Source organism: Tripterygium wilfordii, chromosome 13 (assembly GCF_013401445.1).
Source record: "Tripterygium wilfordii isolate XIE 37 chromosome 13, ASM1340144v1, whole genome shotgun sequence".
Classification (NCBI taxonomy): Eukaryota; Viridiplantae; Streptophyta; class Magnoliopsida; order Celastrales; family Celastraceae; genus Tripterygium; species Tripterygium wilfordii.
Genome location: NC_052244.1, coordinates 13,117,029 through 13,133,196, shown reverse-complemented (window position 1 = coordinate 13,133,196; position 16,168 = coordinate 13,117,029). Strand labels below are relative to the sequence as shown.

Below are 16,168 nucleotides of genomic sequence, written 5' to 3'. Positions count from 1 at the left end.
CTTTTCTTGCATGTTTGTTTAATATCTTTACAAGTTCAATTGCTTTGTCTCGGCCCCAAACAAGGATCTGATGGTCAGTCTAGTATCGACTGTTCAGAACCGTCTGGGATCTCGCAGCTCCACCCTTCTTGTACCCCGCCCGCTTGACGTACAGTACTACTGAACCCGAGTGGATCTGCTCAAGCCTCCCTTTACATCCAATCCGGAATTAAACCCTTGTTGGTATGAGTCCAAATTCTCCAAACCATGATCTTAGTTTGCTTGATTAATTTGTTGTTAATTGTTCAATGGCAATGTGGATTGGACTCCAGGTTAGAATTTAATGACACTGGATCTTTTTGTTCTCAATATACTAGTTTGGGATATGAGTTTGTGGAGGGATCGATCATCGTTGGCTTTCCATTCTCTTTGGTGGAAGTGATGTTTTTGTTGTCTTGAATGACTAGTTTGCGTGATGAGCTTCAAGTTTTATTTGAAAGATTCTTCTTATGTTTAGGCAATGGTTTAGAACTCATTATGTTAAATGGTAAGAAGGATGCTTCTGTTGATGAGTGACTTGGTTTGCTTTGCATATGGCTGGGTACGTAATCAATTCTTTGTCTATGCCATGATACCAGGTTTAAGACCAAGTATATATTCAAGGTTAATGTTGTGGATGGGGCATATTATGGCTTTGCTCAATATAAGATTGCGATTTGCGATATTGTCTAGAAATTTACTAGTTTTGTTATTGCCTCCTTTCATGCTATGATTTAGTTACCTTATGCCTGTAGTGAAAGCATTGTGCATGACTTATAACCATCATGATGATATGAAAAATCCTCTAATGATATGTCGACATGTGACATCATAGTACGACATGTGGCACCACATTGCTGAGGTGATGAGTCGAAATGACAAGCAAGGTGTTGTCAAGGTGACGAGTCAGCTGAGATGTCGAGGCACCGAGCAAGTTGAGATGCTGAGGTGACAAGCAAGTTGAGGTGTTAAGCATGGTTTTATCGAGTTACCGAACAACTTTCATCCAAACACCATCTCGTCAGGCTGAGCAACGGTACCCGAGGAGTCGCTAAACGCTGCATCCAAAGCAAAGCGACAGAGTAAAGAGCATCTTGACAAGATTGAAATGCCATCTCAAGTTAAACCGAATAGGATCACCTTGAAATCCTTGTTGACCAATCCAAAAGGGAATTGAGAGTTCTTAAGGATGAAATTCACTCTCCTCAAAATTTACCTAAAAATCAAGAAGGAATATATCTTCTCTATCAAAATTAAAACTCTCTTAACTCATCTAGAAAGTGATCTCCAGTTCCAAGTAAATGATTCTAGACCTTGCATTTTTTATTGTTAGTTTTGAGAGAGTTATTAACACCAAACACTCATATAATAGCATTCTAAATTGAATTGAGCATTGGAAATGTTCTCCGAGAACAAATTCAGGGCCTCATAGCTCACATTTACTGATGATTATATATGTCAAACTGTTAAAGACGAACCAAGAGTTGCATTCCTTTAGGGACTGGTTTGGATACTCGCAGAATTTTAATCAAATCAGCAACGTTCTTCAATAGGAAACGAAACATGGCTTCTTCCTTTCTTGGTAATGAGTAAAGAGCTGGCCATGTTGGTCCAAATAAAGAAATAGTCTTGGTGGAGTAATGCTAGCCAAGTATTCTTTGTCTCTTGCAAATTCAACTTTTGAAACTCTCTCTCTCTCTCCCCAATGGTTTTTGCTCTAAACAAAGCTTCTAGATGAATCTCATATATTTTCTTTAGCTCCAACTTATGTATATTGTGCACTATGATAAGCCCTATAGCCATTCAAATTTCATTTTGAACATTGACCCGTAGTGGATGATTAGTGTGCTTAGGGATTTTTATAGTAGTCCTAGACTTCCAATGTCATACTTAAGCCACACTTTTGCTTGTAAGTTCAAAATAGTTTCTTAATTGTTCATAGGTTAGTCATATTGAAATCGTATCTGAAAAATTAATTTTCATGCATGGTAATTCATATCAACCATATAAGACCGTGCATAACAAATTTCATCGCAATCGAACAATATTTGATCATTCAAATATACACGAATGTAATCGTTTATACATTTATGACCAGACTCGACTACTCAAGTCTAATCCATGGTAAATGTATATCCACATTTTATGAAATTTGGTCGTTATGAGTTAGACACAAATTAGACATATAGGATAAAGTTAATCTCAAATTTCAAGTCAAATCATGCACAATTAAATGAATTGTGGTTTAGCCATTAAGCTGAGTGCAATTAGAACATTTTTTTAAGCTAGAATCTCGGGTTTGAAAAATCCTCGAGAAAAACTTATATTTTGCCGCATATTCCCTAACCAATTAAGTAAGTTATGATAAATAATCACAAATAGCTCATATAACACTCATATGTATTATATCTTATATAATTCTCGAGTTCAAGCCTCTCATCCCCTTTCCATATAATAAGAAGAAAAAAAGAAAGCAAGTTATGATAAATCTGTGTATGAAATTTCAACTAGTACTCTAGTAGGCTACTAGCGTAGAATCCTTTTTCTTCAGAGGGCAACTAATTTTGATTTTTGTGCATTGTGTGAGGAGGAGGAGTCGCGGGACCCACGTGGATCCTCATCAGTACCTCTTTTTTCAGCATAAAGATAAAAAAATATTGTTGAATATTGTGGGGTGGATAATTATTTGAATTGAAAGATAATCCAATGGCAGTACATCTCTCTCTTGGCGTGCCTTCCTCCCCTCTTCCTCTTACTTTTCTCCGTCCACCAAAATTATTATCAGAACCAATAATAAAGAATCCATCACGGACTAGTTTTTTGGGATCTCGTTGCGCCTCTAGCTTCCCAGCCTCATCTCCCATGGAATCGCGCCCCAAATTGATGGAGTTCCCCCACCTGTTGGCCCCTCACAGGGATCTGATGATAACTCTCATAGCGGCCTTGGAGACCCGTCTTGACTCGCATCTCCTGCCGGTTTCGCTTCCGCCGGACGTCGAATTCTATCAGAACGAGACCAATAGTTCTCAAGGTTCTCTTTGCATCAGAAAAGGCCGTGATTCCTCTCCTGTAACTAATACTTCTTCTTTCCTCTCTCTCTCACTCTCTTTGTTCCTGATTTGGTTTTGCTAATTTTGTAGATTAAATTTTTATTACTTGCCTGATTTCAGTCAAAAAGTCTTTTACACTGGACGTAAAGTATTGCATATTTTATTTCGGCATGATCTCGCTTCCCCCACTTGAACTTCATGACCAATTAGTGGTGCTTGGTTACTCACTTTCTTACCTCAAAGAGCTCATAAGTTTAAGTGGGTGAGGTGCCATACTTTATATTAGATCATTATCCAGATTCCACCCCTGCTTTAATTATTGCATAAATGTCAAAAATTGATCTAATTAATAGACGTGCCACGCAAAATAATAACTTGTGTCTTGGTTTCACGTGTCCCAAGTATGATGTGTCAATCAATAAGTGGATTTGTGTGAACCCTTTGCATTTAAATCAAAAATTAATTATTGCGGAATCAAAGGTGGCTTTAGTTTATGGCCTGATGAATTGTCAGGAGATTGTATGAGAGTTAGTTTAACCACTTAATTGTAGCGGAATATTGTGTGACACATCATACATTCATATTTGAGAAACTTTAGATACTAATTTTTGAAATATTACAAATTTACTATTTTGTTTTTAAAATTTAAATGAGGGGTTACTAATTTACTTAAATTACTACAGATTGACTTCATGCTTGCGAGTTGGTTACACTTGAAGCAACCAAGTGGGGATGCGTTCAACATAACAAATCTACAAGTCTACCTAAAACCAACCACCAATGCACCACACTTTCAATTCGAGCTTGTCCAATGCAGCCCTACGTATCTTATTTTCTTCCTTGATTTAACTCCTAGAAAGGACCTTGTTCTTAATCCCGACTATCTCAAGACTTTCTACGAACACAATCAACTCGAACCCCTTAGACGACAGCTTGACGAATTAGTCCCTGAATCCAAACCCTACTTCTCCTCGTCCCTCTATTTCCGCCAAGTTGTCTCTCCCACCGGGATCTTGGTCAGCATAAAGAGTGAGGCAGCTGATGGACGCATTGAGGAGATTATGCGCGATAATATTAGTCCCATAGCTAATCAGGTTTTGGGTTTGTGGATCGATGAATGTGATTTCGAGGGAAGTGGTAATGTTGTTGGGGAAAATGAGAAAAGTGAGTTGGAGAAGAGGGATTATATGATCAAGAGCAAGGCAGTTCAAATGGATTTGAGCGCTAGCATGCCCTTGCAGTTTGGGCAAGAGGTGGCGGACCGAGTCTTGGGAGTTATAAGAACTGTTTTTAATATTTGACGACATAAAACATGTAATCAATATAGTGTGTAATCCATTGTTTCATCAGCATTTAAGCATCCTAGTGACATTTGCTACGGTTAATGATGTGAAGCCTGCTTAAACTGTTATTTGATCAGTTGGTTATTTCCGACAAAACTAAACAATGCACGTATACTAAAAATCTAGCCTAAGGGTTTTACAATGAATATATATAGGCCTCCCAAACCAAATGGACGAACCTTAAAACAATAATGACTCGACTCGACTCTCAAGAGTACTGGGAGGAGCATTTTGTGATCCGGTGATGTCTTGCTCATTTACATTTGTAGTCTAGTGATAGCTTGCTTTCATCAGCATAACGTGCAAGATTCAATTCCTTTATATATATATATGTATATATGTGGTCTGTACTTGAAGTAAATTGGTGTTAATTTGATTTATCTTTGTGTTATTTTTCTTGGTGGAGTTCTACACGGCTTGTTCTTCTTCAGATATATATAAGTGCCGTGTGAGGAGAATGAAAAGCGACCTGGTTCGTTAAGTGCCGAGGGTGCTGAGGGCAGACTCGTGTGGGCAGAGTGCAGCGGGAGGCTGTGCTGCTGTGGGAAGACTATGCTGTTGCCGGGTATGGCGGCAGCTCATGGTATAAAGAGAAATCAATAGCAAAGGAGCTGGAGAAAGATTTTACGGGCAGGGAAATTAATGAGAAGGTTGAGGAAGCTGATAGAGACCGTAAGTTGTCCTTAAAAATTATATTGAGAACCACTTGACGTGTTGTTGAATTGTTTTGCGTGTGTTTAGTTTGAATTGCCTTTTCTTATTACATGCTTAAGTTTCTCCATTGGTAACCTCCTGCAGTAGTGTGTATTTTTTTGAAATTTACAGATGACAGTGAGGTGAATGTCGATGAGTTCATAAGGATGATGAAAAGAACTACATATGGGTTTTAGACCCTTAAAATCATGTCAAGTAATCTAAATTTGTCAATCAATGTTAACCAATTTTTTAAAATTGAGAACGATATCGTACAAATTTATATTTTCATCAAAATTCCCTCCTCATGGAAAAGAATTCGATGCGTTGACACTGATCATGTAAATTGTGGTTTGGAATGATATGGTTCATCTCTCTCATTAACCATTTTGCTGGGTTTCGCGTACAAATCCCTTGTCCTCTTACTCTCTCAGTTGAGGTCAGATCCAAGGACATACTTGCTTCATTGGAAGAATCATCAAGTCTCCCTCGCATCGCTAAAACTGAGTAGAAAGAAACAAAAATGGCAAATAATCAAGCTGTTCTCTCAGCTATCTTATCAAGACCAGTATATCCAATTCATGGAAACCGGAAAATCCAAGTCACGAGACACTCGAGATTAATCTGCTACAAGCTATATATCTTCTGCCAAAAAATAATCAGAGTACTCATTCTGGAAAAATCAATCGAAACCTCTTCTAACGCCCAACAAGATAAATTTCCACTCACAATGCTGTTCCATTAGGGGTCTGTTTGGCTACATAAATTTGTTTCATCTTTAAATGGGATGAGCTCTTTTCAGGACCTGAAGACTGGTTTTTCCCTTGAAAACCCATTCTGCGGTTGGACCACTCTCCCCCAGACCTATTCCTTTGAGGAATTCCACTTCCCCTCTGATAATTATACCCTGAGGAATTGCCATATTGTCGGCCAGACGTATTCTTATGATGGGCAGATGACGGCTTAAAAGCAGAGTCTGTGTTTTGGCCAGTGGTGTTGCTGCCACTTCCATTCCGAACATCACTCTTGCCAACATCCATGGCCCCACCCATGGAGGAGCTCCTCACGCCCATACTCACATTTTGGGTCGAGAGCCCAGCACTTGTGGAGCTTGTTTGGTCTACCAAACCTAGTTCATCAGGCAACTGGGTTACAGTTGCATGTGTCGAAACTCTGAAGTTCCTGGTATTGTCCGAGGATACTGATGTCTGAGATTCAGGAAACTTATTGCTACTTAACGATTGGTCAAGATGATGCACAGGGTTAAACTGAGAAGGTATCTGTACTTCAGCTGGTTGCTGCAATGGCATTGACAGAGGAACAGATTGCTGAAGAGGTGATGCAGAAATATGTGACCAGCGCGCTTGAACAGGCATGTCAGGTGAGGACTGGAAACAAAAATTTATTTCGATTGTTAGCTATACCAAAAGAAAACACAAATGATTCATTTTACATGGTCCACCGCTAGAAGGATCCATTGCACATCACAACAACATAGCAGTCAAAAAATAACAATTGAAGTCCGAGAATAGAATTTGAAAAAAGGAATGAAAGCAATAGAATTTGAAATACAGTCCTAACAATTACGAGTGCAATGGAAATCTTCCCTAAGAGGTCTCAACTCAGAAGTACCCAAATCTCAAATCCGAGATGAAAAACTGAAGCTCAAAGAAAGAAATTACAATTAAACTATAGTTTTTGTAGTAAAGTGATCTAAAGAGACCTTTGACCTTTGTGCATCAAATCTATCCGGCTCCATACCCTATGTGCATTATATGTACCTTTTTATTTTCCCACCATACAAGTCCTTTCTTACTGTCAAGGCGAGGAAATCAACTAAACCTCTTCCTCGAATATTTTGTGCAAATGTAAAATCGATGATTTTCATAATAAAATATTCCATGAAAATCTCTCAAACAACAAAAATATGGATAAAGGGAGCGAGTCATGTAAGCTGCAAATTAGCTTTTTACCCTTAAGATCAATAATCAACTTTTACCTGGAAAGGAGAAACATCAAACATAGCTAATGGAGAAGCCATCGGCACAAGTGGAGACCCAGGGGCAAGATGCTGGATAGCAGGCATGTTATTAGGATTCCTCTGAGCAGAAACCATATTCAAATTGCTCATGTCCCCACCTTCACCAACATTCATGGCCGAAGATGCAGGGTTGTGCTTCCAGTCAGGTTGTTTCCCAGATGGGATATAGGTGGTACCCATGAAACTCAACCCAACTTGGCCAAACTGTCCAACTGGGGCAAAATGGTTATAGACAACCATGTGGGGTGGGCCTTGAACACCAGGTATGCCTGCAGGTGAGCCGATGAAAGGACCAGTAAATCCCGCTCGAGGACCATAAAATGAGTCTACACCAGAATGGCATTGTTGCCAGGTACCAAGTGGACCAGAAACCGATGTACTAGTTTTCTGGGACTGTGATTGACTAGATGAAGATTCATCGTGTAGTCCAAAAGCAAAAAATGGACCCCCCAACATGGGATTCATCTCATAGAATGGAAAATGAGAAGGTGGGGCTCCAGGGAAATGTGAAAGCATCTGGCTTGAGGTATTTTGTGGACTAGGTAGTGCAGGCCATAATGAAATTGGCGGGGTTTCAACTGAAAGATCTGCAGGAAGAGCCAGACTCAGTGACTCTTCTGCCTTGGATTGGCTTCCTGATTGCAGATCACCAGAAACTCCTGCAAAAGATCAAATCATAACATAAACCATTACACATTGATAAAAGGAAAAAGAATCTGAAATGATGGAAGAAAAGTACAAGATCACAACTATAGTCAAGCAACTTTCACAACCTGCTGCTGTTCCATCAATTTCTGCATGTACAAAGCTTTTGGTATCTGAAACAGATATCGAGCACTTCCCCAGCCCATTCCCAACAATGTCGTCACTGCTTATCGCTGCAACTGCAATGGCTGACGCTGCTGCTTCGGCCTCAGCTTCAGGATCTTCCATGTGTACATATGATTCATTTGAATGCTTATCATTTTCAAAGAAAAGAGAGCAATCATTGTCAGTGGCAGAAAGATTATGGGAAATCTGGATGTCTGATCGACAAGCACCGGGAGGACCAATCCCTTGGGAAACCGCACGACTACTAGGAGGGAGAATTGTTGGAGATGTGACTGCACCTGAGTATGAGAAACAATATTCCTCAAAAGCTACACAAATACAGATTTAAGAATACATTAGTGCGTGGAAAGTATATGCCCACCAAACTGTATCTTCTCTCCCGCAAGCAAAGAATTTATCGGACTAGCAGTAGAAGGAAAAGACTTGTCCTTTGCCAAGATTGATGATGACGATATACTAGAGTTGCTAACTAAGCTGGAATGATCCACAATTGAAGCCCTTGAATCAATCTCTGCAGGCTTCATAGCCTCATCAAGTTGGGCTTGTGAAATTACCAGAACCTATAAGAGACGACCAAAATAATTTCAAAATCTCTGCACGCATTAAGTGAAATTACATGACATAAAATAATCACAACAGGCTTACATGTATTCGATAGTTTAATTAAGCACACATCTTTATGATCGAAAATAATCACTGTTAATATTCTTTTTGAAATCAGCCTTACCCAAGCATAGACTGTAATACCCGGATTTTGTTCGGGTCATTTTTGCTTTTATTTCTTATTTCATTCAAACATTTTCTTTTTTAAATATATTGTGAAAAACCCAAATTTATTGATTTTTTTGCCTAAAGCTCAATTAACTTTGCCTTAAGCCAACAAATAAAACCCACAAGCCCAAACAAAAATACCCAAAATCCATTTTAAGTCAATCCAACCCAACCCATGTTGAAAGCCTAAATCTTGACATCCCACAATTCCAACCCAAAGCCCAAGCCCACAACCCAAGTAAAACCCTAAAAGACATTTAATATAAAAAGGGAAGGAGGAGAGGCATTTTAAGGGGGGAGGTTGGAAGCCGTAGCCAATAGAGACAAAAAAGAAAAGGGAGGGGAAAGGGGGAAAAAAAAAACAGAGAGAGATTTATAGAGGAACGATAGAAGAAAAACCAGAAAAGGGATCTAAGGTGGGGCTGTTCGTGTAAAGAGGGGAGGAAGTTGAGCTAGGAATATAAAAAACAGAAAGAGGGGACACAAAAGAGGGGCGGCTGGTTTGGAGACAGAACAAAGATGGAAGGAAAAAGAGAAAGGAGGAGAGGAGAACTTTTTGCATGCTTTTTGTTTGTTTGAATAATTCTGTCTCTTGAAGTGCGCACAGACACACATGAATATCAACAATCAATTCCACAGCCCAATAATAAAAGGTAAAGACCCGTGCACAAGACCCCCATAGTGGGCGGGGTCCGGGATATGTATGATGTAAGCAGACCTTAGCCCCACGTAATATGTGGAGAGACTGTTTCTAGGAATTGAATATGTGACCTCTAGGTTGCACACCTACAACTCTACCATTGAGCCACATGTTTACCAATGAAGAAAAAATAACAATGTTCATCAATCTCAATACCCAAGGAAAAAAAAAAACCAGAATGAAGTTAGGCTACAATATACTCAAACAGAGCAAAAAAGAGAAGCACATGCAAATATGCAAGTGCACACATTGAGAGAGAAAGATCCTAGTAACACTAAAAGAACCTAATCTGTGAAAATTGACATATTAGACTTCAAAAAAAAACTACCGGTAATAAAAAGTTATATCTGTAAGCCCTACACCCAAATAGAAACACAAAAGGTCAGCATTCACAGATAACAATCACTGGGAGTGATCCCAAACCACGCAATTATACAACTGAAAGAGTGTGCTTATCGTGAGGTACTAAGCCATGAAGACATGCAACAAAAGGTACACAACTCCCGTGCACAAGGCCCTCAGTGGCGAAGTCGGAGATAAGCAGGATGTACGCAGACAAAATGAAGCGGCAAAATAGAAAGACATTTAACAATATCAAATAGGGAGAGAGCTATGCATACCTCTTCACTAACATGCGAATTCCCCCAAGAATCCAGAGGCGTTTGAACATTATCCAGAACCTTGTTTGAGGCTGGAGCAAGATTCTTTCCGCCACTATATCCAACAGGGAGAGAGCTTGTCTGGAGGGACCTGCAAAAGCACATATAATATTAGTGTACACATTTATGCATACCTATTTTCTGCCAATATAAGATTTAATTGATATGGTGCATACTTGATTGACTGGGATCTTATATCAGACTGGATATCTGATTTCACAGCAGGAGTGCCAATTGGAGCTAATGGTTGGGACACTAAGCTATTAAATCCTTCCGATACTTCACTGGTTGAGAAGCCATTTCCCTCTGAGGCAAACAACTCAGAGCAAATGCTTCTTGCTCCTTCTCCTATCATCGGTGTGGAAATTTTATTTGATGTGCTAGAAGGAATAGTATTTTGCAACGTAGAACGAGAATTACGAGAATTACGTGGTGTCTGCAATAAAAAACAGTGTACCACAAAAAAAGAAACACAACTTAACTACAATAAACAACAAAAAATGCCAAAAAAGGATTGAATTGGAAGTACATAGGAACCTTCGTGACGCGAGTCTTCGCCTTAATTTCCTTCTCTCTCTGTTCACGCCGATCATTCAGCATTTGCCTCTTTGACCTCACTTCAATAAAATCATCTTCATCACTAGGAGCTTCTATCCCAGGTTGCTCAAATACACGCACAATCCCGCTTTGCAGGGGAGTATCAACATCCTCCTGAGAGCTACTGTTTCTTTTAAGTGTTCCATCTGCAGAGTGAGGAATGCTATGACTCTTCGCAGATGATTCTTTTCCACCTCCCTTTCCAGGCCTGCTCCATGAATCTATACCTTGTGAATTAATCAAATCTGGCCTCAAGGCTTCCGAATCAAATATCTGCTTTGATGGTCTATTTGACACCACCACCCTCCGAGACCCAATTCTTGTGGAAATTCCAGTACTTTTTCCATTGGTATTGGACTTATCATCAAGCCCACTTTGGTTTGATGGAACCATACCAGTAGATTGCCTTTTATTAGCATTCTCCCGAACTCGAAACTCTGTTCTTTGACGATGAGGCCTCCTCTGAATTCCACTGGAATCTGAGATGGAGGCATCAGGAGCCAAAAGAGATGATCTTGAGCCTGAATTTTTCACAGCAAAGATGTATTTTTTCCCCCTGCCAGCTGATGCTAAGCCCTGGCTCTTTGATGTGCTTGTATCTTTTTCTTTGGCAACTGACTGAGATGATGCCACACCAGTTGTAGGCTGGCCTTCAAAATCTTTGGTGGATATGGCTTTCAGGTTCTTCACAACTGAATCTTCTGTTTGAAGTTCTGAGTCAGGCCTTAAACTGCTGCCAACAATAAGAGATGTCTCTTTACGATCCTGCAGAATTACTTCTGGATTTTCTCTTGCAGGCATTGAGTTATACACATTCAATGCACCGAGCCCATGAGACAGATCCAGGGGCCTAGGAACAAGACCTGGTTGGTTATCCATCGATGCAGACACGATACCGTTCTTGATAAGATTTTCAGCTGTAATGTCTTGGGCAGGTTGATCTGGCAGAGCACCTCCCCGGTTCTGATGCAAAGAAAAACTAGCAGGAACATTGGGCTGAATAAAAGACAATGATTGAGGAGCCGCTGGAAGTACCCCCTGAGGAATAGGAGTTATGTAACTTAGCTGACCAAACTGGAATAAAGGAGGTTGTGATGGGTGGACATGGGCCAGTGATGGGCCAACCTGGGGATGCAGATGAAGAGGCATCTGTATTGAACCAATCTGTATTGCTGGAACCGGTGATGGTATCAGAGAAGGACCAGAAAACAGCCCAAACTGAAGCTTGACAGGTACCTCTGTCTGAGTAGGGGCAGAAATTACGCTAGACACAACCGTCTGAACCAATGAAGAGGAGACTGAATGCTGCTGAGTTGAATCCGATGTATTAGAAATGTTCACATGATCCACCAGATCTGATGATGCAGATGTTTTAAGAGCAATCCTTGGGTTAATAGCCAAATCCTGCATTGCTTTCTCAGTTTCCTGGAAAATTGTGGAAGAATTATCAAAACTCACTTGAGACTGACCATTTACAGATGGAATGACTTGTCCATCGCGATCCATGACATTAGAAGATCCTTCTTCATCGACAGTGGCAACAAGCACATGAGGCATCATATACATAGTCTCTTCATTTATAGCACTTCTTTCGAACTCATCACATGGCATCCCAACCTCAACACCCTCATTGAAGCCTAGTACCAAGGTGTCGACCACCTGGGATGAGTCTTTCTCTTCGAGATGCATCTCTTCAAACTCCTGCACCTGGTCATCACCTATGACATGCACTTCGTCTTCTTCCTGGTATTTGTCGTCATCTTCATCATACTCCTCTTGCTCCTGCAGTTGTTGATTGTTATCAACAGTCCATTCTTCATCATCACCAATTGATGTGGAGGCACTCATAATGTTCTCTTTTCCAGCCTCAATAGATGATCCTACAGGCCCTGGACCAGACAAATCGAACTCTTTACCCTCTTCAGCAGCATGTAACACTGGAAAATCTCCAGATTCCTCCATGTCATCACGTGATAAATGAATTGGAGAATCAGGAGGGCTTGTAACTGATAGAGAGGACTGTGAGTCACACCTTACAGTGCCCTTACCCAATTTCTGATCCACATCCTCAGTTTTATCTCGCTGGATATCAGCTATTTCAGCCTGGCCAAGAGTCCCTTGATGACCACTTCCAGTCTGCACGGTAGCATTACTTCTTGCTCCATGATCATAAGACATCTCATTGTCAGCGATATCTGAAGTACTAGTGAGTTCATTATTACCTCTATATTGGCTTCTGGTCATTGAAGTAAAGGATGGAGGAAGTAGAACACGAGGCTGCCTCATGGAATAACGTGACCTCCCAAAGGAATAGAGGCCATCTGCCTCAGAATTAGGTTGCATTCTTTCAGAGTATGAAGTATAGGGACTGTCATGAGATTGATCCTGTCCCCATCCAGTATCACCAAATTTCTCAGTGAGGTTCTCGTGATAGTCAGACTCAACCTCTGTGTGTCTGCTATAGGGATCTCCATTCCCTGAAATGTTCCATCTCTGACCGCTGAAATGATCAGCATGAGGATCTAAAATCCCTCCATTATGAAAAGTTCTAGAAGGCATGGATCCAGCTACTCCGTAGAACTCTTTCCTTGAAAAGGTTTTTCCACCAGAAGATGTGTCTCGCCCAGGACTGTGATGACCATTATCCTGATCAGGTAGATCCAAGGTTGGGCCGTTGCCATTCTCAAAAACATCCCTTCTCCACGAATTGACAGGCTTTCCTCGGTCTACAATGCTTGAAGAAACATCTCTAGACAAGTGAGGCCTAGAACCCATCTCGAAGTGTCTAAGACCAGAGGAATCAGATGATGCAGAAGATGTTATCCTCTCCACCATCCTTTCACCATCTTCCCAATCATTGACATCTGCCACTTTAGATACTTCTTTTTCTTTTGCCAACCCAGCCATTGTAACATCTGGTAGTAAAGAAGAACTGCCACCCCCCTTTGCAACTTCAGCCTGCCTCTTCGCAATTCTTTCCTCCAATTCCATAAGTTTTTGCTTAGCAGCCTGTTTCCTCCTTTCTTCTTCCATAATCATCATGCGTTTTTCCTCTTCTCTGGCTATCCTTTGCTCTTCAGCTTTTCGAGATGCTTCAATTTGCTCCAGTTCAGCTCTCCATGCAGCTTCTTGCGCTTCTTCCTCCAACCTTCTTCGCCGATCTTCTTCTTCCCTTGCCAGCCGAAGTTTCTCCTCTTCCTTTCTTCGAGCTAGCTCCATAGCTCTTTCATGTTCTTCAATTATACGCTGCCGCTCCAACTCTTGCATCTTTTGAACTCTCTCAAGTTCAGCCTCAAAGGACTCTCTTACAGGGTCATGAAAATCAGTCTGTTTCACCACATCTTTCTTTCGCTTAACGACCCCAACAAGACCTCCAGATAAGGGATCCCTTACATCAAAATCAGTAGAACCATAGTCTTGCACAAAAGGGACCTCCGGATAAGGTTTTTCACTCTTAAGGAATGGGCGTTTCTCCCTACCAAAATTCAGTATGGGATCATTGACAGGAGGCACTTTACTACCCAACGAATATGATGGTTTAGATGCTGTGCTATTATGAAAAGCATACCCTCTATATCTGTTTGATTGTTCACTGCCATATCCTTCTTGTGTATTCCATTCAGTCCGTCGACTGCCATGTGAATCCACCAAGTTGCTCCAAGATTGTCTCTCTCCCTGTGAATGCCCTACCTCTCTCCTTCCAGCATCAACTTGAATATGGTCTCGAAAAGGGGATGGAATGTACTTATTCTCCTTAATAGTTTCTCTATTCAAACCCGATGGCCTTGCACCGATACCAATCCGATCCTTTCCAACATCTTGAGCATTGAGTTCACCTTTTAAAAGAGAAGGCGCTCGCCATGAATTTCTTTCACGTCCTTCTCTACTAGGTGTTCTGATGTCTCTCCTAGAAGGGTCAGTTTTAGGGACTTCACTGGGAGAAAACCTCCCAGCTTCATTGTCACGCTGCCCCCACCTATCAGATAGAGTATGAGCTGGTTTGTGTGGTAAGACACTAGCCCTGGGCATGTCAAAATCTCTATCCCAATATGTTTCATTCTTTGAAAGCCCATGGTCTCGACTCTGATCGGTCAAACCATGACGAGTATCACGCTCATCATCTTCCCAATCAGATCTCGGGTTCAAAGGGACCAGTGGCAGTGGCCCCAAAAAGTGTTCATCCCGCTTCCTAGCTTGCTCACGGTAACCCAAACCATTACTTTGACCACCGTTTGCATTCCACCCACCATTCCGTGAGGATGGCTGAAACTGAGGACGCATGTCAACTTGTGAACTGCTCAATCGAGAACTATTCCTCTGCTCGTTGGAGAACTCCTCACTCAACAGCTGTTTATGTTTCTGGTTCAAACCATCCTTCTGCTTCTTTTCATTCCCAACTGCGGTAAGCAGAGTTGCACGCAAGGAAGGAAAATCTTCACCCCTCAACACCATTGCCTTATCCACTTGTGAATAACCAGAAACTGCAGCTGCTACTGTGACTGACTGAACAGTCGGTGGTGTATACAGGTTCCCACTCCCTTTACTCATACCATCAACCTTAATCTGCAATCCCCGATCAGCATTATCATGATAATCAACTACGTCCTTCTCATGTGAAGGGATTGTAGCTGGCTTAGTCCACCCCACACCGGATGAAGTGGGCCGCGACCCACTCCCCAGGACGCCTCCACTAGGCCCACCACTGGATCCCAATGAATCAAATCGTTCATGCTCCTTGCGGAGCGATGGCAGATTCAAGGGGGGTGGAACAGAAAGCTTCGACCCAGTCTTGTGTGAGCTGCGAGGTCTCGAAAGTACAACCATTCCTCCACCTCCGCCTCCGCCTCCACCACTACCAGGTCGGGTCCGGGCCGTCCCATAAGTACTGGCGTGATGTGGATGGTGGTTGTGATGTTGTTGGCCATAGGACTTGTTGAGATTCACAGATACGAACTTGTTCCCGACTCCGGGATTGGCCATCTCAGGTCCAGAACCAATATATTAGCCCGATTACGCATCCACCTTATATTCCCCTTTATTGCTAACAAACAGATCTCAAAGCAAATGATGATCACGAAATCAAACCCTCTATCTGGACCTGATCAAGGAACAAAACCAATAATAAAATACATCAAGAAATACGTTAATAATCAACACAGGTTCAACGAATTAAAGGCTTCGAAGGACTCCGTTTTATGGTTGAATTAGGGTTTGGAGTATTCGAGTAGTAGAAATCAGAAACGAAAGGATAGGAATGCAGAACAGAGGAGCGTACCTCAAGAGGCGTACAATATAAACGAGGCGGTCTAACCACTAACTTGCGCCGCGGAGAAAGCAGCACGGCGGGGTAGAGGGAGACGAAGTTGGAGAAGATCGAGTTAAAGAAGAGCACCAGACGAGTTGTTTTCTAATTTTGGTTGTTTACATTTCGACCCAAATAATTTTAGTTTCATTACTGTTCATGC

At 41.4% G+C, this 16,168-nt stretch overlaps 2 protein-coding genes across 3 annotated transcripts; one reads left to right on the top strand and one right to left on the bottom strand.

Annotated features, from left to right (window-relative positions):
• Positions 1-2,707: 2,707 nt before the first annotated feature.
• LOC120013867 (red chlorophyll catabolite reductase-like) lies at positions 2,708-4,507 on the top strand. Its single transcript, XM_038865829.1, has 2 exons — positions 2,708-3,087; positions 3,752-4,507. Exons 1-2 carry the CDS (start codon positions 2,725-2,727, stop codon positions 4,367-4,369), a joined length of 981 nt encoding a protein of 326 aa, XP_038721757.1. The 5' UTR covers positions 2,708-2,724; the 3' UTR covers positions 4,370-4,507.
• Positions 4,508-5,628: 1,121 nt separating this feature from the next.
• Positions 5,629-16,139, bottom strand: LOC120013865. Of its 2 annotated transcripts, none has more exons than XM_038865826.1 (8): positions 15,979-16,139; positions 10,644-15,801; positions 10,283-10,542; positions 10,068-10,197; positions 8,338-8,536; positions 7,919-8,254; positions 7,104-7,804; positions 5,629-6,492 (listed from the first exon to the last, which is right to left on the bottom strand). In XM_038865826.1, exons 2-8 carry the CDS (start codon positions 15,681-15,683, stop codon positions 5,830-5,832), a joined length of 7,329 nt encoding a protein of 2,442 aa, XP_038721754.1. In that variant the 5' UTR covers positions 15,684-15,801; positions 15,979-16,139; the 3' UTR covers positions 5,629-5,829. The 2 variants fall into 2 exon arrangements, with proteins under 2 accessions (XP_038721754.1, XP_038721755.1); XM_038865827.1 differs by having other exon boundaries at positions 7,919-8,248.
• Positions 16,140-16,168: the final 29 nt, after the last annotated feature.

Excerpts from the sequence above, each read along its gene's own strand:
- LOC120013867 (XM_038865829.1), top strand. The coding sequence starts at position 2,725 with ATGGCAGTACATCTCTCTCTTGGCGTGCCTTCCTCCCCTCTTCCTCTT. Across the intron at positions 3,088-3,751 it reads AAGGCCGTGATTCCTCTCCT|ATTGACTTCATGCTTGCGAG; the intron begins GTAACTAATACT and ends AAATTACTACAG.
- LOC120013865 (XM_038865826.1), bottom strand. The coding sequence starts at position 15,683 with ATGGCCAATCCCGGAGTCGGGAACAAGTTCGTATCTGTGAATCTCAAC. Across the intron at positions 10,198-10,282 it reads ATAAGATCCCAGTCAATCAA|GTCCCTCCAGACAAGCTCTC; the intron begins GTATGCACCATA and ends GTGCTTTTGCAG. Across the intron at positions 6,493-7,103 it reads TTGATGTTTCTCCTTTCCAG|TCCTCACCTGACATGCCTGT; the intron begins GTAAAAGTTGAT and ends TTTTGTTTCCAG.